This window comes from Vulpes vulpes, chromosome 13 (genome assembly GCF_048418805.1).
Source record: "Vulpes vulpes isolate BD-2025 chromosome 13, VulVul3, whole genome shotgun sequence".
In the NCBI taxonomy this organism is placed as follows: Eukaryota; Metazoa; Chordata; class Mammalia; order Carnivora; family Canidae; genus Vulpes; species Vulpes vulpes.
The window spans coordinates 26,956,515-26,982,682 of NC_132792.1; the positions used below are offsets into that span (position 1 = coordinate 26,956,515).

The following is a 26,168-nucleotide window of genomic DNA, read 5'->3' on the forward strand; positions in this document are numbered from 1 at the left end:
TGGATGGGTGAGTGGATGGGTGGGTGGATGGACGAATGGATAGGATTCTTGCACTTTAGCATTGACTATTGTATTGGGTAGTGTCACATTGAATAATACTGAAGCAAAATCACTTGTGAATTCCCACTCCAAAAAGATGCTAAAATTAGGTAAAGGATGAGAAGTTCAAATTTTCCTGTTCCAAACCTAGAATGCAAAATTATCTGAATGGCAAACATTATATGGTTACTGTGTTGAAGCAAGAATATTGGAAAACTAGAACCAGCTAAAATTTCTTGCCTCAAATTTTTGTGGCCTGTTTATTATGGGATGGCTTCTTTCTAACAGCTTCCTTCTGTCTGTTTTTAATTTGGGCCTTCCCAGAATAGCTGCTGTTTCCTCTTGGAACAAACATAGGTAGAAAAATTTAGAAAGAAACTAGCCTTTAGTGGTGGAAAAAAGCAAGGACTTTAGAGTCAGGCAAACCTGAGTTTGAATCTTGAGTCCCTTACTTGGTAGCAGTGTGACTGTGGAGTCTTTAACCTCTCTGAGCCTCATTTGTCCTACCTATAAAATATTATTAAAAATTAGTGTTATGTGATAGCTACTTAATAAATATCACTTTTATGTTTTATCTCCATCCTTTCAGTCCATTTGAATGGTTTGTGGTAAGAATTTCACAGGGTTCAGATTAACCATGAGTTTAGGCTATGGCATTTTATGTCTCCATCAGACTGTCTTGAGAAATGACAGTATTGCTGGCACAGTAAGAGTACAAACACCCATAGCAGTGTTTGGCACATAGTAGGTAATAAATATTTGTTGGATGGATGAATTAAATAGTCTCGGTCATTCATAACAATCAGCTAGATTTCCCTATAGTTTAAAGTAGTGTTTCCTTAGAATAGCAGTGATTTTGTCCTCCAGATGATGCAACTGAACATTGAACAGCATCGAGCCATAAAGGAATGTTTTAAGACATTATGGCAAAACCACATTTTCTTCTGCCTGACGTTATTTTTAAGTACATCTTCTGGAATTGTTTAGTTCAGCATTTTGGAAAACAAATGAGCTCTGCGATCTAATTCAAAAATGAACCAGAAGTTGTAGAAATGTTTCTTGGACTTTGAAGAAATATTTTATTTGTAATCTTTAGAACCTAGTGTTTTATTCTTGTATGTAATTGGGGCAAGGATGTTGAAGTAGAGACTTGGTCATCATAATTGCCACCAGAAGTTTGATAACAGTGGTTGGTAGGCACTTCAATTAAATATCAGGAAATTATGTAATACACACACACGCACACACACACACACTTTGGGCAATCTTAATCCTTTAAGATGTGGATTTTAAATGTATATATACACAAAAGCATATATATATTCACTTTGCAAAAACTATTCATTGCTTTCAAAATTTTGTCAAAAAAACATTGCAAAGTAATGTGGAAAGAATAGATTTCCTAAAATTTTTCTTAAGTAATAATAATAAATTTAACATCTAACCTCACACTGCCTTTTAAAATGAACTCTAAATGGATTAAATTTGAATGAAAAATGAAACTCTAAATATCTAGAAGAAAGTATAAGTAAATATTTGATTGATTTTGGAGTGAAGAAGGATATTCTAAGTATTAAAAGATTGGAAGAAATCGCAAAGGAAAATATGGAGAGATTTGACAACTAAAAAGAGAAAGAGGTTTGAATGTTAAAACATAATAAATTAAAAACAAACAATAAACTCAATGAAATATAACAAAGAGCTAATGCTTTTCATAAATAAGGATTCCTTACAGATCCATAAGAAATCCTAACAGTTAGTAGAAAAAGTCAAACTAATAATTCATAGAATTGTAAAAAGGGCCAGCAAACATATGAAAGACATTGTGCCTCACTAATAATTAAATATGTGCAAACTAAAACATCAAAAACACATTTTTCATTATTTACTTGGCAAAAATGTAAACCAATAGTATTCAATATTGGCAGCATTTTTATAAGTGGGATACTCCGATTCAATAATGAGAATTTAAGTTGTCTCAAAATTCTTTGAAGGCTTAGTAATTCCACTTTGGATGTACATTCCATGAGGTAATAAAAAAATTTGACCAAAGATTTATTTATTTATTTATTTTTAGAGAAAGAGAGAGAGAGAGAGAGAGGGAGAGGAGAGAAATTGCATGCCTGTGAGCAGGAGGAGGGGCAAAAGGAGAGGGAGGGAGAGAATCTTAAGCAGGCTTCATGCCCAGCATGTGAACCCAACATGGGCTCCATCTCACAACCCTGAGATCATGACCTGAGCTTAAACCAAGAGTTGGGCACTTAACTGACAGAGCCACCCAGGTGGCCTGAAAGATTTATTTTCATAATGTGTTATTAAAGCAATTTCAATAATAGTGACAAAATTGGAAATAACCTAAAAACCGCTGTAAATGGAATTGATTTTTTAAGTGATATGTTTATATCTATTTTAAATAATTACTTGTTTAAAATAATGTTTTTTTGAGAAATTAAATAAAACATTTGGGACTTTTGAAAACATATTTAAAAACAGAATATTACAATGAGTCCCCATATACTGCTTATCTACTTTGTCCAGATTAATAGCAAAATATTGTCACGTTTGTTACACTTATTCCGTTTTTCTTTTTTTTACTTTGCTGAAGCATTTTACAGGCAAATCTCCAGACCTCATGTCATTTCATCATGCCTACATATGCACCTCAGCATGCATTTCTTTAAAAAATGGACATTTTCTTACATAATCATAGTGCTATTTTCATTACTGAACAATTAACGTAATTCTTTAGTATGATAGAGAACATTGAAATAGCATCAGTTGTCTTAAAGGTGTCTGTTTGCTTCCTTATAGCATTTAACCTGGAGGTCAACAAACTTTTTCTGTAAAGAACAAAATAGTAAATATTTATGACTTTGCTAGCCAGATGATCTGTGGCACAATTATTCAACTCTGCCATTGTAGCTTGAAAGCCACAGTAGACAATATCTAAAGGATTCAGCATGGCTGTGTTCCAATAACATTCTATTTACAAAAGCAGGCAGCAAGCAGAATTCGCCTGCGGGTTGCAGCTTGCCAGCCCCTGATTTGACTCATTACTCTCTGTTCTCCATATATTTTATATGGTGGACAATAGCTTTAAAGCTTCGTTAGATGCAGGGGAAATTTTCAGAGCAAGAACACCTCATGGGGAATGCTGTGTGTTTATCTGGCATCCCGTCAGAAGGTAGATAATGTCTGTTTGCCCAACATTGGTGATGCTAAAAATGGGTGCAGATGGGCAAGGCCTGATCCTTTCACTGTAAATTCTCCATCAGGCTATTGTCTGATGGTTTCATCCGTTATGTGTGTTATTTAAATCAATTATTTCATTAGAAATAATTATAAAATAGGGCAGCCCGGGTGGCTCAGTTGTTTAGCGCCGCCTTCAAGTCCAGGGCCTGATCCTGAAGTCCCAGGACCGAGTCCCATGTCGGGCTCCCTGCATGGAGCCTGCTTCTCCTTCTGCCAGTGTCTCTGCGCCTCTCTCTCTCTCTCTCTCTGTGTGTGTGTGTGTGTGTGTCTCTCATGAATAAATAAATAAAACCTTAAAAATAAAAAGAAATAATTACAAAATAGTAACTTTCTGTTTCAATCATTTCATCTATTTTCATTAACCAGATGCTTCTCTAAGGAAGGACTTCCCAGTATCAATGAAGGATTTCAGTTATACTGAAATATAGTTTGTATAGAAATGGTTTTTAAATCAGGATTTATGCTAGTTTGTTCTTTCCTTCTAATTGTGAAATTTCAATACAAAAAATTGGTCCCTGGGTCACTGCCAATGATTTCTAGTAGGTTGGGATTCTTTTAGGTGGAAAGGATCTTACTTTCTCTCTTTAGTTTTATTTTTTTATATGACTATGCACTCACAGAAATTTTGTGTGTGTTATCCAATGGCTATCAGTCAATTGCATTAATTATTTGTTCTTTCTGATCTCAGATTATTCCATCTTTGACCAGTGTGGGCTTTTTTGTATCAGCACCTGTCTTTTTTTTTTTTTTTTAAAGATTTTATTTATTTATTCTTGAGAGATAGAAGGAGAGACAGAGCCAGAGACACAGGCAGAGGGAGAAGCAGGCTCCATGCACCGGGAGCCCGACGTGGGATTCGATCCCGGGTCTCTAGGATCGCGCCCTGGGCCAAAGGCAGGCGCCAAACCGCTGTGCCACCCAGGGATCCCCAGCACCTGTCTTTAATAGCTTCTTTCTTTATAGCCTAACAAGTTCCAGGGGAAAGTGTTCAGAAATCAGAATAATGAAACTGAATATACTATATGTTGAAACAAAGCAAAAAGCAAGTGAGCAAGTAAACCATACGCATAATTAAAAGATCAATAATAAATAGACCAAATTGTTCAGTATTTTTTCTGGGTACAACAGTTATAGGAAACTTTTCTGTTTATTTTTACTTTCCTTCTGTGTACTCTTCTGCAGTCCATCTAGATTCTCTGCATTAAGAATTATTGCTTTTATAATGTCATAGTTTAAGTTAAAATTTTAACAACCCCAACAGATTTCCTTTAATTTATCAAATTCCTTTAGTAAATTTAAAATAAGACACAAATTATTTTAGAAGATACTTACACCTTTTTCCAGAATTATAAGTAGACCAGTTGTGCAATTATTAACCATATCCCATATTCTCAAAGAGCTTGTAATGTAAAGAGAGAGGAAAAATAGATTTAAAAACATTTTTTTAAACAACCTCCAGGCTACAAAATTATAATAGATGCCTGTTTCTCCCATCTGTCCTTACAGACCTTAACATTTTTTCCCCCTAAGCAATGATTTGGAAACTATTTAGTAGGTACATTTCTTACAGCACTCTGGGGGGATCATGACTTCTGGGACTTCTGGATCTGTGAGGATTCTTTCTATATGCTTAATCCTGTATGCTGACAGATTCCAAGCAAACGAACAGCAAGAACAAAATGACCTATTCCTTAGCGTAGATCAAAGAAGAAATGTGAATTAGTCTCCTTCCCTACAGATGGTGATCAAAAGTAGCCTTGATAAGGGTCACTTTTACCCCTGTTCCACCAGGAACCATCCTGGGCCCATTTAAGTGAGATTTAAAATTATTGACCCCAGAAGGAAGTCATCCTGTATTTTCAGATGGATCACAATGTGTAAACATGAAACGTGGTCCTGTTTTATGTTTTTTTTAAATGAAGTTATATTTACCATAAATAATGAAGAAGTATAAGAGCTCAATTATGGAAAAAAAGAGCTCAATTATGTAGGGGGTGTGTGTGTGTGTGTATATGTAAAAACTCCTCCCTCACCAGAAACTGACAATCTTCTACATGCTCTTCCTAAAGGCTTGCACTAAAGCTTTCCTATGCCAAGACCAGGCTGAAATGTTTTTGTTTTTCTCAGGCATTTTTCTGGAAATTTGAAACACTCCACACGTTTTGGATAGGTCATTCAGGATTTCTGTCATTTCCTGCCTTGAAATAGTTTCCTCATGGTGTTGTACTAGAATTTTTTGTCATTGATAATTTCGTTGTACTAACACAACTAATAAAAGCCATAATTGTAAATATTGTGGATATAAACCCATGGGTTCCAAAGGACAAATTTAGCTAGTAGCAGCAGGAAAACAGAGGGCATACTCGAAGGGTTTAACCAAAGTGGGTTTAGTAAATAAATCTCTGTAAAATGTGCTTGATCCACATGTAGTTTGGCACAGAGTAAGACTAGACATGAATAACCAAGAGTATCAACTTGACTTCAGTCTTAGAATCTCGGAGTAAATGTCAAGGGAGAATATTTTACATACAATTTTGGGAAGGAGTATTACTTTCACCTGGACTAGCAATCTGCTTCCAACTCTGACCGTGAAGTTACAGAGGAGGAGGAAGAGAAAGGAAGGGGAAGGAAAGGAGAAAAGGAGTCTTAAATTAAGACTTGTTGAAAAAAGAACCACCTTTTCAGTGCTGCACAGAGAAAAATACCTCAGGTGTCACAGGCTAGCGGATGACTCCCTGGTACGTGAACCTTTGTTGCCTTTGCTCAGGTCTTCCTTTTGCATACCTGAAAGTCTGTTCCCTCTAATAGGAAAAATAATGGCTGTGGGTGGGGGCATGGGGTAAATGGGTGATGGGCATTAAGGAGGGCACATGGTGAGATGAACACTGGGTGTTCATACTATATGTTGGCAAATTGAATTTAAATAAAATTTTTGAAAAGGAAAATCAATGACCCCGCCCTTTCCAAAACTATTTTCCTTTGTTAGTGTTGATCTCATCAGACCTAACAAGAGAATATCCCAAACTTTTCTAGTAAGTTACCGATTTTCTTACATATGGATTTGCCTTAACAGGCTTGCTGGTTTATAGGAATGTTGTTTAAGTGATATTTACCCAACTCCTTTTGCTGATTTATGAGGGCCATTGATATGGGGGCTGGGTATAATGCCAGTAGGCTGGTTCTGTGCCAACACTTTGTTTAACCAATGAAAGATCATGTCTATATTCCCATTATTTCTCCCTCAATATGAAGCACAGTACTAGACAGTTAAGAAATGTTGAGTGAACACTAGTTTCTGCAGTGATTCTGATGCTGTACGAGGTATCTATAGTTAAAGATTTATTTAGGTCTTCATCTTCTCAATACCTTCCCCTGGAGATACTAACTGTAAATATTGATGACACATTCCAGGTAAAAAAGTTGCCACTGCCTTCCTTAAACTGCCACTATTCTAAATAATTTCAGGTCCCAATATTTTTTTAATTTAATTTATTTATTCATGAGAGACGCAGGGAGACAACCAGAGACATAGGCAGAAGGAAAAAGAGGCTCCCTGCAGGCAGCCTGATGGGACTCAATCCCAGGTCCAAAGGCAGACACTCAACAACTGAGCCACCCAGATGCCCCGCAGGTCCCAATTTCTAACCAGACCCTAGCACTTAATTCTTGACATCATTAGCACTGAAAATATGGCTTATACATAATCCTTATTTAACTCGGGCAAAATGATAATAGAACCAAGAAAACACTTTTTACTTACATAAATTATAATCTTGACAGTGTTTCTCAATACTGGAAATGGTTTGATTTTGTCCCCTTGAGTCTGAGCATTTTCCAAAAAAAAAATTTTTTGCTTTTTGGTTTAGTGAATCTGAAGCATGGGTTTTTATTTATTTGGGCCATCTCTCTTTAAAAAGAAGTAATTTATGGAAGTGACTCATAAGGAAATAATTTTAAAGGCAATGGATAATTTCAAATGATTAGACTTCATTTGCTTGGGTTTATCTGCTTTGGGATCAGAATCAAGAAGGAGGACCTCCTGAAGCAATGTGCAGGCCTGTTGAGCCTTGTAAAAGTGCTGGAATCCATTTGAGTAATTAGCAGCTTTGCACCTTTAGGCAGGAGCTGGGATTTCTTTTGATGGAAGCATGGGACATGCTAATGTCAGAGAAAGGCACGGCCAGTACTCAATGAAAGAGCTGAGCAGTAGCAGCCAGGAGGGGCTCTCATCACTGTCATTCATGGCCAAAGTTTCTTCCGGACTTTGGTAAAAAACAAGGCACTTGTAAGAGAGCAGCAAAGGCAGAAGGCATGAACAGTGCACTAAAATCCACTCACTTCCAGAAATGGACCATTGAGGTCCTGTGTATACTAATATGTCCAAAAGTTAAAAAAAAAAAAAAAAAAGATTGGGAGAAATGATTCATTTTACCAGTGCCAAGTTCACTTTGTTCCAGAAACTGGGCTATTTCATAATAAAATGAAATAAAAGCCAAAAATGAAGCAAAAGCAATAATATCTTACGTAAATTCTAGTCATCTTAATTCAGGCAACCAATATATTTTATTCATGCCTAGTTCTGTTTCTGTCTTGATTAAAGATGTGAAAATTTAAGAGAGCCTTTCACAGGGGGCAAATTATTTTTGTTCCTTTAATATTCATAAAAGCATAATAGTCCTAAAGTTGTTAGTACTAAAAGTCTCTATCGTTTTTTGTTTTTTTGTCTAATGAGTTACTAAAGTAGCTCTGCCATCAAAATACTTAGTAATGAATATTTACCACTAATTGGCTATTTGGACATACTTTTAAATAATATTGATTTACTTTAAATTCCCATACAGTTGTCCTCATCAAAGTATAAATGAATTAACCAACCATCATAAATATTTAATAATTATGGAAAGCATTTATAGGAGTCAGCAGTATGGCTTACCTGCTTGCCCGATAAGCATCTACACAGGTCACTTCATATATTACACATATTATTAGCTTATAGTAATGATCCTAGTAATAATCTACAACTTGAAAGTTAAGGGGTGTTTTGTCTTGTTTTGTTTTTTTAAGATTTTATTTATTTACTCATGAGAGACACAGAGATAGAGGCAGAGACATTGGCAAAGGGAGAAGCAGGCTCCATGCAGGGAGCCCAATATGGGACTCAATCCCGGGACTCCAGGATCACGCCCTGGGCAGAAAGCAGGCACTAAACCACTGAGCCACCCAGGGATTCCCTTAAGGGGTGTTTCTAATTTGAGTATCATTTTCATTTTACCAGTTTATCCCAGATAACAAGATATTGGATTGATATATTTTGGGGTGGGTATGGTATGTATGCTAATAAAATGGGTGGGATCACATTTGTTCTGTCCCCTTGAACTCCAAAACCCAGATCTCTTACCTATTAAATTCGATTAACCAGTTGATAGGCCAAGTGTTCAAAAACTGGGTGTGGTCAATAATACTCAAGTAAATTTTTTCCTTACACAAACAACTCTGAAGAGTTGCAATGCCCCTGAGTTGCTGTGGTGAACTTTTTATTACTAACCGCATCAAAAAAAATCAGTGGACAGGTTTGATCCAAAATACACTACCTGTGTTAAAATGGACAAACCTTTAAGCATTGACAACGTGAATGTTACAGAAATATTTATGGTCCAAAAAGCTTAGAAGATTTTGCCTTAAAATATGATTTATGATAGCTGATGTTTTCTTAACATAATTGTCCAAAATATGGAAAATAAAAGGAGAGGCACCCACAGAAGTTAACCCAGGTCCTCATAAGCAGAGTACATGTGTGTGAGTGCACGTGTGTATGGCTCACTGAATGGCTTCTCTTTGCCATCATTGATTTCCTCCTCCTGATTAAACACTTATTGATTCCTATTTTCCAGATGACACAGGCTGTCCCAGTAGCCAGTCAGTGTCTCCAGTGAAGACACCCTCAGATACTGGCAACAGCCCTGTTGGCTTTTGCCCTGGAAGTGATGAAGACTTTTCCAGGAAGAAATGCACAATTGGAATGGTTGGTGAAGGAAGCATCCAGTCATCTCGATATAAGAAGGAACCAAAGTCAGGCCTTGTAAAGCCAGGTAAATGCACTTACTCTTCATTTTGTTTATCCATTCACAGATGATGGACTTTTGTGTTGTTTCTGCCTCTTGGCTATTATGAATTATGATGCTATGAGCATCTATGGAAAAGTTTTTTGTGAATATGCTTTCAGTTCTCTTGGATATATGCCTAGGAAAGAGATGGCTGAGTCATATGGTAACCATTTTGAACTGTTTGAGGAAGTGCCAGGCTTTTCCAAAATGACTGTACCATTTTACATTCCCATCAGCAATGTATGAGGGTTCCACTTTCTCCACATCCTTGTTGACTGTTGTTATTGTTTTTTTTTTTAATTATACCCATTCTCGTGAGTGTGAAGTAGTATTTCATAGTGCTTTTTTTTTTTTTTACAAGATTTTACTTGAGAGACTGCATGTGTGGACGCAAGCAGAGGGAGGGGCAGAGGGAGAGGGAGAAGCAGGCTCCCTCTGGGATCATGACCTGAGCCAAAGTCAGCCACTTAACCTATTGAGCACCCTGGCACCTCCAGAGTGCTTTTGATTTACATTTCCTCAATGGCTGATGACATGAGCGTCATTTAGTGTACTTATTGGCCATTTGTACATATTCTTTGGAAAAATCTTTTCAATTTTCTTTTAACCTGAGAGTACTCACCAGTAGGATCTGTTTCTCATATGGGATGTAAATTTAAGAGCAGGAGCCTTGTCGTCCTCTTTTTTGTATTCCAAACACACAGAGTCCAGTGTATAGTGGGGACTTAACAGTAAAGGTAGGCTCTGGGATTGAAAAGAGAAAATGGTGCAGGAAAGAATGCCAGCTTTGTGAATTACAGTGAAAAGGTGATTTCATTTTGCAGGTATTGTAAGGTTTGAATGCAACTTGAAATTATTTAATCTTGGTTCCCACTCCCCTCCTGCCTCATTCCAAAAGCATTTTCCAGTGGTGACAATACAAGGAAACAGTGGCACAGGAAACAGGTATGGTGCAGCAAGAATGAAGATTAAATGAGATTTAAGATTATCATTGCCCTTCCTTGTTTCAATAATGATAATAAGAATAAACATATGTTATCATAAGACTTACAACCCTATGTGTGGGTGCAGAATTCACGCTGAGCAAGTCCTTAGTCCTGCAGTAGGTACTCACTTGCTAAGGAGGTACTTGTCTTGCTTTCATGTTTAAGGCCTAGGGTCATCTTGAAGAAAATGCAGACAATTAAGAAAAAAAAATGAGGGGGAGGGAGGGAGGGAGGAGGAATAGAAAAATGTAAGAAAACAGGAACAGTTCTTCATGTCATTTTAATTCACGGATCCTTTGAGAATCAAGAAGGCTATGAACCCACCCTCCAGAAAAATACCCATTTGCACAAAATATCAGTTACTGTTTCTGAGGTTTCTTGGACCTCCTTTATTAGAAATTATGAATCCTAACTTAATGACCCTTACCCAGAGGAAGATCCTGAAACACCACTTATGTCAAACACCAACGTTTGTCATCAGAATTCTGATTTATTTGCTTATAGGCATACATACCACCTATGCGATCTTTACCTTGTGCTCTTTATTTATTTGCATTGAACCAAGGTCAAAGGGATCCCGAAAGCTGATCTCTTAGTTGCCTAAAATTCCTAACATCATCAATGAAAAAGTTGCTCAAGCTTTTGAGTGGGACCCAATTCTGTACCGTAAGCTCTTTGTAGAAAAATCTGCACTGTGACCTATAGTTCTCTGAACTTTCAGCAGAATAAACCTATCAGTCTCATAAATACGAAGAGAGGAAATCCTGGAAATGAGGCCCCTGGATGACTCCACAATTTATAAAATGCAAAGACATCATGTGTTAAACCACAAGATACTGCTCTCAGGTTAAAATGTTCTGCATCCCCCCAACCCCAAGTGATTGTCCCCCCCTCAGCCCAAACTGATCCTCAGCTCTAGATGTGTGCTCTACTTTTTTTTTTTTTTTTAATAAATCTCCTCATTAGGACCAATACCAATTTATTAAAATAGCAAGCAATTAGTGTCTCTCCTACAGATGTTCCAGGACTCTTTAACATTAAATTAATCCAAGCCCATTTTATTTTAGGCCCGTTCTAGATTCCGGAAAACTGCTCTTAACCTCAAAAAGGAGTTCTTGAAATGCCCCTTTAGGCACTCAGATAGAGAGCTAGTAATGCTCACTGAGTATCTGATGTAGAAGGAGAAGGGAAATCTGTCACGGGATGCCAGGAAAAGCGTAGAAAGGTGAGCTAAGTGAGCCTGCACCTTGCCAGCTGGGCACTGAGACACAGACACAGCATGAAAGCCCTTCCTTCCTCCAGGCGGGCCTTGTTCAGGAACTTCTTGGAGGCAGTGAGCCTTCTGTCACTTTGGCTTCTATCACTTAATGGCTGTGCAGATTTAATTAAAAATTACCACCAAAGAGGGAAAGAAAACAATCCCTAAAGGTCCAGATGGATGATGGCTTTGCATTTTCACGGTTTTCTTTTATCTACAAGTCAATTCAGGAAACACTCAAAACTGAATCTCCAGAGCCTACTAAGGTGCCTGTGGTCAAGTAGTGTCCAATACATACGTCAATGAGAAATACAGTGTGCACTCTATGCAAGGAATTATGTGTGGCATGAGAGGAGCATCAGAGAGACAGGGCAGAGAAGTCTTCAGTGTCATCATCACTGCTTTTTAGGGAGCTCAGCCCTGGAGGAAGAGTACCCTGTGATGCATCTGGCCTATAGCGCCAATCAGAAGGAAAGGAATGAAGGCCTTCCATCTGGGAGCCCTGAGGAATCTGTGGTGGTCACAACGCTGCTCCCAGGCACTCCTTTCAGGTTTTCCTGATGTTTGCACCCAGATTGGCACAGCCTAATTGGATTCCCGCTCCGAGTACATTAAATGACTTTCCTGGGCCTCCTTTAATATGAGGGTTTACTACTTGGTGTATCTTAGTCCCAGGAAGAAAAAGATCTGGTGTCATTCTTTTACAAAAAGAAATAACTTAAGTCCTTTCTCCACAAGGCTTGCTGGAGAGCTGGGTGGGGAAACAATTTACATGATTTAAACAAATAATCACAAGACACGAAAGGGAGGGAAAAAAAAAAAAACACCTGCTGATGGAAGAGATAGGTAAAGACCAAAGGATTAGGGTCACTATAATTTAAAAGAAATCCACATTTAGAAACCGAAATGTTGAAATCTGCATTTGAAAGGTGTCACTGTGTGCCATCAGCATTCAAACTAAGGTAGTATTCGGTTGTCATCTGACACCACCCAGGCTATGGAAATTGGAGACCTGGCCAGATGAACTATAATAACCTCACAACAATAACCAAGGCCTGGTTGTTTTAAAAAGACTGTTTCCCACATTCAGAGGCATATGCTAGAAAACTCAGAAGGCACCAACTAGGTTAGCGATTAATCAGCCCTGGTTCGCTTAGTAGATAGAGGCTTTTTCATTCACAGATGTTCCAGAGCTTATCACAAACATGTTTTCACTTCAAAGTTGGTTCTGTGAGATAAAAGAGAGCTAGACAACTTAGGAGGGAAAGCTATTCTTAAAATAACTTGAGCTACCTAGAGAGGAGTTGAGAGGGTAGACATGGACAGCTTTTCTCCAGTTTACTCAGCTTGGCTGGTCCTGGGAGAAAAAGTGTGTGTCAGAGTTGGGAGCACTTGCTAACCACCAGAGTCCCATGTCCACCCTACTAGGTTCAAATCTTCATGCCACTGCTTTATAACCCTGTTTTCTTCAGCTGCTGGTTCTCTTCCTGAAACCTTGTATATTTAGCATCCATAAAATGAGTTGCTTCAAAGATTAAGTAGACTAATGAATGTAGTGCCGAACATTGGACCTGCCAAAAAAGAATTCTTCAGTAAATGTTAGAGGTCATTCGTAGCTCCTAAAATATATGTCACAAATTCCATGCACTTTCTTTACAAGAAAACCCTTTAAAACTCTCATATAGAACCTCTGTTTATTTGAAACAGCATTCTAGCATGTCCTGGGATCCTAGATCATATAAAATGAGGGCAGTGTTTGCTACAGGAGGACAGCAGTATGAAGTGCCAGCTGATGCCTTGACAATGAGGAGATGGGAAAATATGAAAGAGCAGACAAAAGAATGCTAAAAAAGCACAGGGGGCTCTTAAGTGTTTAAGTGCTCTGTAGCACTTTGTGCAGTAATTAATGTTCTAGAAACAGACTGAGTCATTGTGATGGTGGAGTCAGCAGAAAATGACGTGTGTGAGGGCAGAAAAATGTCTTAAGCATTTTAGAAATATTTTTTTTTCATAGAATGGAAGCAACTAAAAGTTTAGTTCTAAAAGATTTTGGTTCTATGGAAACTTCCAGCATTCCTGGCAAAGTGTTATTTTTGTAATAGCTTATAGTACAATCAAAGGTCTTGCAGTAGCAAAACCTAGCCTCACGTAAAGGCTGTAATCTATTTTAGATACAGAAAACCTTATGAAAATATCAGGAAGGATATGTGAGATGTAATTTTGGGGCTTGAGTAACTCTCTGAAACTGAATTTAAAAATTTTTTAGCTAGAGGTGCCTGTCTGGCTCACTCAGTAGGGCATATGACTCTTAATCTTAGGGTTATGAGTTCAAGCCCCATGTTGGATGTAGAGATTACTTTTAAAAGTGAAATATTTTTAAAACAATATTTTTTAGCTAACATTTATGGAGTGCTGACCATCCCCAGCAAAAGTCCAAGCATGTTAGTCTTTCATCCTAACATCTGTGAAAGAAAAGGATATTATTTGTCCCCTATATTACAGATGGAGAAACTGAGGCACAGAGAAGTTAAATAACTTATCCAAGGTTATACAGCTTGTAAGTAGATTTTCAACAGGGCAGTCTTGCTATTAACTCTTAACCATTGTGCTGATTGTAGGTCTGTCTTCAAAGGAATAATTTTAATTACAATAAGGGAGTGTGACAATTGAGAGATGTGTTGAATAAGACAAATTATTTTCCTTTAATGTCTGCAGAACCTAAACATTCTTAATTTTCATAAATTAGCTAATATAGTCCATATGTAGATTATGCTAGCTGTTGCTGATAAGAAAATCAATGAACCTCAATGTAAAGTTCACAGAGTTGAACATACAAGATTGTTTGGATGCAGATCAATAAACCCTGAGGCTGGGATGCCTGGGTGGCTCAGCGGTTGAGTGTTTGCTTTTGGCTGAGGTCAGTGATCCTGGGGTCCTGGGATCAAGTCCCACACTGGGCTCCCCAAGGGGAGCCTGCTTCTTCTTCTGCCTGTGTCTCTGCCTCTCTCTGTGTGTCTCTCAATAAATAAATAAAATCTTATAAAAAAAATAAACCCGAAAAAAAATAAAATAAAATAAACCCGAAGGCTATGAACATCAGAGGAATGTTAAGGTCTTCAGTGTTCCCCATCATAAACTCGTCCTTTCCTACTTGTCAGGATGTTTATTGTGCTGCCCTGCATATCATGAATACTTTCCTAAGCAGAGATCATTAGACTTTTGTCAATTTAAACAAGAGGTTCTGCGTTTATACTGAAATGGGTCTCTGAACCTTTCTTTCACCCTGAGAGAAAGAATGCTCACCCAGGAGACAGCAGAGAATGTTTTGTGGTGGACTGTTATACAATCTATCACTTCTCCCCTACAGAGACCAGACCAGTAAAATAAAGCTTAAATGTGATGAGTGAATGGAAGTGTTTATCTTTATGGTGGGGTTACATATTTACTCTCATGACTTTCTCCCATCTGTGCTTTTGATGATGCACCCAATCATTATAATGGTGCCAACTGGTCTGTTAATGGTTTTCCCCCTAAGAATTAGTGAATTATAATCCTCTTATTCCCAAAGGTGACTGCCGTCCAGATCCTGAGTCTGCTGGGATTTATTGCATGTACAGCGTTCTAGCCACTGGTTTGGGGTCCTGCCAAATGCTTACTAAGTGCTCTAATGTGTTGAGAGCAAAGCATTATTGGTCTCCCATACGGGGCAGACGTTTCAGCAGACCACACACCCACCGTTAGACATATTTATCGACTGCCAACATAAGAGAAATAAACCTAGAAACTTATTTTATACATAAACTTGGAAACCGAGAGTTATAAATCATGCAGATATATGCTTCAGATTGGACCTTTTTTTTGTACTAATTGAGGTGAGTTTATTGAAGAGACTCTGCATGCAGTGGGCATGATTAAGGGGATCCAACAAGGCATGGTGAAATACTTGGCCCCGGCAGCACCTTGGAGCCATTCCTACATCCTGAAGGGCCAAGACGTGGGTAGAGTTACCCAGAACCCAGAGGGAGAGAGCTCTGAGGCCACGTGTGAAGCAGCTTTGGTAGAGGAAGGAAACCCCTGACAGGAAAAGAGCCAGAGGGGTAAATACCCTGATCTCTCTGTCTTCCTTGTTGGTATAATTGTTGTGTGGCATTTTGGCATACAGCAGCGTTATTGACAAAAAGTTATATGTTGAACCACATAGTATGTTAATTTGGGTAATTAACTGCATTAAATTTTTTACCACCTAAGCTTGTATCTGATAGCAACGAAGGATGCAGGTTTTGGTAAACTAAGGTGATGCTCTATGAACTTGGCTGTAGTGCGCTTATACTTGGAAATGCATGGCCTAGAATGTTTATGGCTTTGTGGAAAGGTGATGCTCATGGTAGAAACTAAAGGAAAAGAAGGAAACCCTCACTTTTTCACATATAAGAGGTTTCTGCTAAACCTCTGCTTGAATTCTAGCCAGGATTCATTGATTAACTTTCGTTCATTCATTCATTCATTCATTCATTCAACTAATAGTTATTAAGCATTTATTCTGTGCTGACACCATTGCTCTAGGCATTAAGGAGAGAGGGAAGAAACAGACAGATACCTGTTCTCATGGAGTCTGCCTTTAACATGGGGAGATGGCTGATATACAAGCAGACAAACAAGATGAGTTCAGATACTGACAAGCAAAGCAAGGTAATGCTCTATAGAGGGTGAGCAGAGGAGTGTCTGGGGCGATGACATTTGAGCTGAGAACTTAGCCATGTTTCTTCATATTTAGGGAGGGCTGAGTGGGTGGGTAGGGCAGTGAGTTAGGAAGGTAAAGAGCAGTAGCAGGTGAGCCTGTATTGTTAGAGTACGACAAAGCCATTGGAGGGTATTAAGAAGAGAGACATAATTTAAGGTAAATGTTTGAGATACTTCTGGCTACTCTGTGGAGCTTGGATTATCAAGAGGTAAAACCAAAAGCAGGTATGCTAAATTAAGATGGCTTAGCCTAGGAAGAAGGCAGTGGAAACAGAAAAGTATAGGGACACAGTGTATATGAAAGAATGTAATGTCCCCCATTTCCCAACGGAGAATAAAAAAGTTTTATTTCATTTGCTAGCTCAAGTAAATCTTTGGAGATACAGATGAAATAGTATCTGATGGGTTTTTTAATTTGCTATCTTAGTTAAATGTACTTACTTTTACTATATTATTCATTTACCAACATTTTTTTAAAGATTATTTATTTGAGAGAAAGAAAGAGCATGAGCAGCAGTTGGAAGGAGGGGTAGAGGCAGAGGAGAGATTCTCTAGCATATTCCCCACTGAACAGGAGCCCGATTCCAGGCTCCAGTCCCCCAACCCTGAGATCATGACCTGAGTCGAAATTAAGAGTCAATCACCTAACTGACTGAGCCACCCTAGGGGCCCCTAGAAACATTGATTTTTAAAAATTCATAGTTGATGTAATTTTTTAAATTCAGTTCTCATCGCTAGAGTTACTTTTCAACCCATCTGACTTTTCTAGAGCACATCATTTTCACCTTCACCTAATTTGTGGATATGAAGCAACTTTGAGTCTGTGTCTGGTCCTCTCATTGGACATTTTTCTTAAGCCTACAAGTATTATGAGGGTATCAGTTAAGTTACTGTAAATAAAGACTTTAAAATACAGAGGTTAAAACCAGAGAGAAGTTTGTCTCTTGCTGAACAAAACCTAGGTACTTGGGTAATTGAAGCTGGTCGGCAGCTATGTCAAGGTGGCTGTCATCCACCAGGCAGCAGGAAGGGTGAAAGGGAGCACTCACTCATTTTAAGGTCAGGATGTGGATGTCATTTGCAATTATATCCCAGGACACTTAGTCAACAGGCACCTATTTAGTGGAAGAAGGGAAGAATGGAGGTAGACACTGGGGGACAACATTGGCTATACAGCATGGGGACAGCTGACTTTTCTGTTTTCCTGTCAGTCTATATGAGTATTCTTCACTATCCAAAGCCGTTTGGTTCTTGAGTTCAGTTAGCAAAGGATAGGGGCTTTTGTGATCTGTACAATTTAACCATTGACTATATTGCTATTTAAAGTGTTCTTTTAGGGCAGCCCGGGTGGCTCAGTGGTTTAGCACTGCCTTCGGCCCAGGGCCTGATCCTGGAGATCCAGGATCAAGTCCCACATCGGGCTCCCTGCATGGAGCCTGCTTCTCCCTCTGCCTGTGTCTCTGCCCCCCTCTCTCTCTCTCTCTCTCTCTCTCTGTGCCCCTCATGAATAAATAAATAAAATCTTTAAAAAAGAAAATAAAGTGTTCTTTTAAAGGCTGGAAGAGTCACAGGAATAATTACAAAATCTGTTTTTTTCTTTTAATTTCTTGTCCTCCTTCATTTTAAACAATCCTATCAGTCGACCTCCAAAGGCAGCCGAAACTAGCACAGATTGAGGTCAATTTAGACTGATGTCTTTTTCAAATGGCACTTTTTGTTCAAAGAAAGTACTTATGAGCAAGAGCTAGCTCTGTAATAAGAGGCTTTGGAAAGACTCTGATATATGGGGTTTCTTCTTTTCTGAGAGGTAATTGTGGAAGAAGGGTTACTTCACCTTATATTTAGACACTGAATAGGGTACACCAGGCCTCCTGCAGAGCTATGGGCGAAGGGAAGTTAGTGGGCAAAAGAGTTTTTTTTTTTTTTAGACTTTATTTATTTATTCATGAGAGACACAGAGAGAGAGAGAGAGAGAGGCAGAGACACAGGCGGAAGGAGAAGCAGGCTCCATGCAGGGAGCCCGACGTGGGACTCGATCCCTGGTCTCCAGGATCCCACCCTGGACTGAAGGCAGCGCTAAACCGCTGAGCCACAAGGGCTGCCCAAGAGTTTCTTTTGTAACATAAAAAAATGTCTTCACTTTTTCTTTGTAATATGGAGGGATGATTAATAGCTAGCTTTTAAACGTTACTGTGAGAATCCTAAAATGTGTTGGGTATATAGCAGAGCATATGCATACTGCACACACTAAGAGGTCAACATGCACATCACAAAGATCATTGTTAGTACTGTGTTTGTAGTAATGGTGTTTGTCTGGTATGCAGTATGTGTTCAGTAAATGATCATTATCATCATTGCTATTAAATAAGAAATGAGGATAGTTTACAAGTAGCACAGCTTTAGCAGTAAACATGTACATCATGTATGTACAAAAACCAATGTCAGTATTTGGCAAGAAGCTGTGTTTGAAGTGATGGTGTTTGCCTGGTATACAGTAGGTGTTCAATAAATGATCACTGTGATAAGAAATGGAGAAAGTTGACAAATAGCACAGTGTTAAAGCATTTGAATGTCCACTCACCATCTCCTCTGTATCGGTCTGGTTTTATCACAGATGCCTCTTTTGTAAGAATTATTCTGATATAATGGAGGGCTTTGGTGGAAGCTGAATAAATGTGTTTACTCTCAGCATTTGGAAGGACTATGCTGAGGGTGGTCCCAGAGATTCCTCGATTCCCTTTTCTCCCTTCAGAACAACAGATCTCTCCTGTTCTTCTCTCTTGGGCAGCACTATGAAGTGCCTTGCATATTTAAATAGCTGGAATTCATGGAGTACACCAAGCATTTTTTTTCAAAGCTTCACATGCATGCCACTAAATTTAGGAATGTGTGGGGTTTTGCTGTAATTTCTTTCTTGCCCATTGAGACATAATCATTGTAGAAAGACTAAGTGTTTTGCTCCGACATTGTCAAAGGATTAGCCCTGACTGTTGTGTAGGCATTTCCTTCTATTTGACAATTTGGTATTTCTTTAAATGCTTTGTGTCCATTCATGAGGGCGATGGTTTCATTTGAAATGCTGCAGTCACCAGGGAGAAGCTCCCCTGCTCTTCCCTGATAGGCCAGCCATCCCTCTGCCTCCTGTTGCTATGGTGCCCAGCAGAGTAACTTCCTTGCCCTGCACATGGAGGAGGCTCTGTCTCCATGGATACCCCACTCTGAGACTGTACTCCACGGAGAGATGAGCTGCTCACACTGTATTTCTGCACAAGACGTACCCCAGCCTGTGGCGGGAGGCTGTTTGCAGAGGCAGTGTTTGCCATGAAAGTCTACGGAGCTTACCTGCTAAGTAAGTAGTATTAGTCACAGTAAGTAAATAATAGTCATGGAGGATATGCTCTTCGTGTATGCATGCGTGTGTAAAGTTAGTTGTGGCAGGCTAACAATGTAGACTGAAAGGAAATTTTCAACTCTGCCTCTCAGATATTCTGAATGCAGAGTCTATAACCAAACTTTTAAACACACACATACACACATTGTTTTAAATACCCCTTTAAGGGGTGAGTCTGTTTGTGCAATTTGAAGCCAAAACAAGAAAAATTGACTATGGACTTTTATGTGTTAGAATGCTCTTCTAACTCTGAGCATTGCTTGGTGCATTTGTCAATGCAAAGCCTGGCCTTACTCAGTCCTGTGCTATGGGAATAGAGGAGCACAACCACAATTAATGCTAATTGGCACTGCGCATAGTTGCAGTGGGCCTCTGTGTAGGCTGAGACGCCATGTATTTATTATCAGGAGAGAGCTTGCTCATGTGCTCATGTCTGCCAGTTCGTCGAAATTATTCAGAGCACATCTCTGACCAGTTTTAATTTACTTTTCTCACGTGGCATCCAGTAGAAATTCTGGAACTCTTCATGTTCGTGGAATTGGGATGTGGAAGAGTGTTCTTTTTTTTATTAACTGATTTGATCCAACATTTCCTCTTTACTCTGCATTCCAAGAACATACGGGTTGGGTTTGCAATGTTGTAAAACACATGAGTCATCCTAAAGCGATTTTCATCTGGTGGGCAAATGATTAATGCTTGTGGTGTTAAAATTAATTAGTAGAAACAAAGAAAGACTATACATATGGTAAGCCTAAATGTAGTTCGATAGCTTTTAAATTGTGTAAAATTTAGATTTTTAGACCATTCACAGTAGATAAAACAACTCTAAACAAAAAGCAAAACATGTGTGTAACATTAGTATGAGGACGTCAGAAAAAAAAAAAAAGAGGACTTCAGTTTTAATCACATAAAAAAGTGAGCACAGAATATTGTGCTAGATTGTAAATTTCTCTTATTTTCTGTACTATTGACTGACCATTCAGCAAAGGACAACTTTAGTCATGCCTCAATTTTAATTGCCAAAAATGGTGAAGAGTTACCACCCTTTGAGAATGTGAACTGTACTATGTATGACTAGTCTACATCTGACTTTGTTATGGAGATTAGGCTTTAGGTCATTGCCTTAATGTTTTATAAATATCATTTCCATCCTTCGAAGGAACAGCAGACAAATAAGGAGGCATGATGAACTCTGTTGTGATCATGGTTTTGGAGACGTGCAAACAATGTCAATGACACTTTTCCCAATGTTTTTCAGCTGATTGGTAGCTTAAGGCCCCATTTCCCCGTCTTGATCTGTCTGGGATAAATTCTCCTGCCCATCTCTGCAAACCAGCACAGTGTGGGATTTTTTTTCACCTCAAAATGTGTGAATCTCCTCTCTGAAACTGTTTCCTCATCTGTATAGTGAATAATAAATAGTGCCTATGACATAAGGCTTTGAAAATTCAGTGACATAATCAGTGGCACATGGCATACAATAAATATTAGCTGTTGTATTACAATCACTGTGAGCAGCATCGTCACCATTTCTGTGATGCTGTATAGTCAAGGAAGGCTATAGCTTAGAGCTTGCACAATTCTTTGGTTTGGCTCCATTGAGCCTATCAAATTTTCTATCAAATACTCACCACTAAGAATCTAACTATGTGCTTGATATTCTGATGGCAATTATGGCATTCGGTATACATGGTAATGTACCTAACAAAATGTGAGATATGTAATAGTTTTTCTCTTTTCCAATGCGTGCCTTTCTCTTTTTGTTAAATGGCTATCCATACATATAATAAAACCTGCCTGTTCCTTTTGCTGCCACTAAAGGGTATGTAGCATGCCACAATGGATATATAAGATAAAAGGAGGTAGGCCATGGCATAAGTTGGTTTTTTTAATGTTGTTAATATTTATAATAAATTAAAAATGTGACAGTGAAAAATCTAGGCTCAAAGTTTAAGCTTACTCCCTTTCCTGAAAGGATTTCCGTTCAGAGTGCAGTAAATGACACACTTTGAAAAGAAAGCAGTTTCATTAAGTTGAAAGTTTGGGGAGTGATGGGAGAGGAAGAGACAGGAAATGATTGATTAATCTGTATAAAAATAGGCCCCATGCTGGGATCTTTCCTTTTGCACTAATCCTGTGTGACATCTGAGCCAAAAGAAAATATCTAAAACCAGTGCCCTATGCGCAGAACCTGCTGGTGCTGATTTTAAAAACGCAGGAGGAGCTGACCCAAATTACATTTTGCAACTTTATTTTTAATTTTATGTAATTTTCATTTTCCATGTCTTCTTTCTGGCATAGCCCATCTTTCCATCTGTTTGCCCTGGAAAGAACGTGGCATGTGGAACAAGGACTGTACCAATTCACTTGAGTGGAAAAAAGAGGAAGACATTTTTACGATGTGATTTTAAAATGAGCTCTCTGGAGTTTAGGAACTTGAGAATCAACATGTGTCCAAATATATAGCTCAATATATTATGCTAAACTTGATTTCATATGCAATATCACTCAGATCATGTAGCTAGAATAAGCCTTCTGTTGTAATGGTTCAAGGCAGACAGTAAATCCTTAGCAACACCCCCACCAACATGGTGACCTTTTATCTGTGCTGTGGTGGTCTGTGACCAAAATAATGCCCCACTTTCTTTTCCATTGTTTTCGGTCATACAGTCACATGCTCTGATGATGCACAGTTTGTCAAGGGTTGGTTAGGCACTTGGTGCTGCAGGCATGCGTCGTGGGTCACATCCTTTGTTGACATCTGAAGAGCATTTGGAGCTCTCGGTTCTGCTTGCTGAGTCCTTTCTCAGCTGTGGGAGTTGGTAGCAGTTTCAGAGGGAGGGATGCTTCCTTGGGTCTTGTGGGGCAACAACACTATTCGGGGAAACTGGATCTTCCTGAGTGGCTTCTTGTACTCACCCCTGTGGCTGAGATAGGCAGGCTTTGCAAGCCTCTGCCAGGAAGATCTGATTTCTGCCGAGACTATGGGCGGACCTGACTGTTCTTGAGAGATGGAGGTTGTGCCTGAACCTGATACTGCCTGACATCCAATGCTCTTCCCCTCAGTTAATGGAAGAAGGGAAGGATACAGGCCACAGGCTGAGAAGCTCTAGGGCATGCAGAGCAATGGGTTGGGATCTGTAAGTGGTGCTCTGGTGTCGTATCTTGCCAAGCCTCGCTTACCAGGGATAGTAAAGCGGTTTTGTCTGTAAAAAGCTGAGGCATCCTTGAATTTTGGGTGGGATTCTCTGGCTTAACATTTCCACCCTTCCCTTTTCTCTTTACTCTCAGCCACCACTTAACAGAACTGAACCAGTAATGCTACCAATTTGTTTTCTCAGCAAGTAGTTATTGATGAGCTAAGTAGTGAGCCAGGTACTGGGATATAACAGTAAACACAGGGCCCCCTGTAACATGTGTGACATGTTTCTGGGGGAAGTGCAGGCCCCCATGAGTGCGCAAAGAAGGACGGTAGAACCCAGACTTTGGGAGTCTGGAAAGCACCCCAGGGGAAGTAATGTGGTATGGACACTTACAAAGGGTTAAACCAGGTTCTTAAATGCAAAGACACATGGGAATCTGAATTTCACATGCCATTTCTGTTAACTTAAATACTATGTACTCCCTTAGAATTGTTTTTAAAAATTCTATTGTTATGATCACTGTGTTATATTTAATACTTTTTTTTTTTTAGATGGCTCTTCCTTCTGCTGGGGAATGAGCCTTTCTAGGTCATGGACCAGGTTTTCTTTCTCTTTCTTTCCTTATCATTTTATTATCTTTTATTTTAAATTCATTTGAGCTGCTTCCCTGTTTCTTTTTAGTATTATGGATAAAATGTAATGCACAAGAATATATATATATATATATATAAAACACACGCGTAAGCCTTTCGCTACAATAATAAGGCAGGTATTTGTGATCCACCTTCCATTTTCAGAATTATCACCCCCAAGCTGTCTGCGTGATCTCTCAGATCCCATTCTCTGCCTTCCCCCAGAGGTGACTGCGATATTGAAATGTGCGTTTTATTATTTCCTTGCACTTTAAAAACGATCTTACCATTTTAAATATGTGTTCCCTAAAAATAGGTTAGAGACACAGGGGTAAAATTTTAAAGTCTTGGAGCCATGTTTTCTGTGCCTTTATGTTCCTCATAATTAGCACAGTGCCTAGAACTTAGTAGGTCCTCCCTAGAGGTTTGTGAATAGAAGGTTATGCCCCAGAGTGCAGAGGATATTTGTGTAGTGCTATATGTCAGGGAGATACTGGAATTCAGCTTTAGCGAGCTTATTCCTTTTGAGCTTTGTTATATTTGCCTCCTTGGAGTGCTTCTAGATACAGTCTACAAAAATTAATTATACACTATTTAATAGTTCGGGGATATTTTCAAACTACCATTTCCTACTTATCATACTGTCTGTTTTACTGCCAAGTAGTTATTCTCCAGTGGTCCCGAAGAGAGTGGCCTCTATTTTTGTAACAGTCTGCTTTGCTTTTCCATTCCATTTTGGTTTTTCAAACAACATTGTGGGGCGAGGAGGAAAGAAGAGAAGAGAGAACACTGAGTACACTTGAATTTAAAAGTTAACTTGTGGAGGGCTGGGGGAAGGGCAGAGCAGCAGGGCAAGCAAAGTGTTGGCCCGGGAATGTGTGCTCCATGCCAGATGTCACTTCGAGTTGAGATCCTGGGGAAGGTTCCATTAAACAAGTCCATGGAAATTCAGAGCATAATTTGTGTGCAGAGCATAATCTCATTGTGAGTGTGCTCCATTCTTTTTTAAGTGCTAAAAAACCACACAAAAATCAGTACAGAACTTTCTCAGGGGGGACATTCGAAAACATTTTGTTCGGAAGCTTGAGAGTTCAGATAGTTTTTAATTGATAAACAGTGGTGTGAGGTGAAATGCTGGAGCTTGCTGCCAGAAGCTGAGCTGGTTTGCAGAATGCTTTGTCTCTCTCACCAAAGTGCACCCAGCTCTGAAAGGTCACAGTGGGAGCACTGCCTCCGAGGTGAAGTGCCCTGGCTGGGCAGGTTCTGGGGCTCAGGCTCAGCCGGGCCTGGGACAGCCCTCTCTGGGCGGAGCTAGGGAGCTGTCCACCTGCCTTGCACCTGCTCTCCTGCAAGCCAGGCCTCTGATCCAGAATTCTCTCTGTTGTGTTGCCAGGCTTTCTCCTGGAAACAATTCCATGTGACTTTGTTATTCCCTCTTCCCGACCCTTGAACACATGTCTGAATTAAAACAAACCCCTCTAGGCCTTCCATTTCTCCATTTGCTTTTGTTCCAACACTCTACAGATGCCAGAAATGGCCAGAATTTACCCAGTTTATTTGTTCTACCTTATTGACATTCGTGCTTGCAAATAAAAGATATTTGTTATTAAAGATTGATTTCACAGTGCTAGATTAAATCTAGCATTGATCTTGGAGCCTCTCAATCCATTCTGATTAGGTGATTTAATTTTTCACATAGTCCTCAGGCAATATGAGAGACATTTTTTTCCTTTCGTTTTACTGTGATAATTCCCGTATGGTTTGTTTTTCCACTCTGTGCAGAAAACATACATGTCTTCACTCAATTGTTCTCTTATGTAAGTAGCACTGCCGTCAAGCATGGAACACAAGGGGAAAGTATTGGTTAGCATTTTACTTAATTTCTGCTTTTCCTGTTTTAAATTCTTTTATTTACCTGGAGGCTTAAATGATTTTTGACCCGATGCAGTTAGTTTCCTGAACCTAAGAATTCAGAACTGGAAAGGGTTTCCACTGTCAGGGCTCTCCGCACTTTACCATATGACCCACCTCCTAACTGTATTAGTCACCTGCCCTGACTTCCAGCGTCCAGCCTTTCCTCCAGATATTGCTGCTATGATAGCTGCAAAAAACATCTCTGTGTTCCTATTACCCGCCCCCTCCCAATTCCAGGCTCTTCATGGCTCCCTCTTGTCTTCAGAGTAAATGCCCTTAGTGTAGCGTTCACATGCTTCAACTCTTCGAAGTACAAACCACCTTTATGGCTTCTTTATCTCGTCTGATACCTATACTCCAGCCAAACAAGGGACTGAATGTGTTCTGAATATTCCCTTTGTGTTCCTTTCTCCCATGTTTCAGTTCATGCCATCCTTGTCACCTGCAAGGCTCCCTTCTACACCCCCGACACTTGTTCATATTATGTCCAGTGTTGGAGGCCTGTCTCAAGTGGCATCTCATCCATGACATATCCTAGCTGGGAGTATTTCTCCTTCCTCCATGATCCCTCAGGACCCCTCCATCTGTTTTGCACTCACCGTGACCTCTCGTGTGCTGTTTGTGTGGCTCATTTGCTCCGAGAAGGATCTTTGAGCACTAGACATCTCCTTCTCCAGGCCCTCCTCTTCAACTGCCAGCCCCAGGGCCT

At 39.3% G+C, this 26,168-nt stretch overlaps 1 protein-coding gene across 9 annotated transcripts in view; it reads left to right on the forward strand.

Annotated features, from left to right (window-relative positions):
- Positions 1–26,168, forward strand: part of SYBU (syntabulin) — a 111,631-nt gene that overhangs the window by 54,271 nt on the left and 31,192 nt on the right. For 8 of the 9 annotated variants that reach the window (XM_072734034.1, XM_072734035.1, XM_072734039.1 and 5 more), the window contains one exon: positions 9,183–9,380. In XM_072734034.1, coding sequence (XP_072590135.1) covers positions 9,183–9,380 — 198 coding nt within the window. Of the gene's footprint in view, positions 1–9,182; positions 9,381–19,580; positions 19,729–26,168 lie in introns of those variants that run through there. The other variant, XM_025993362.2, reaches the window with a different exon arrangement.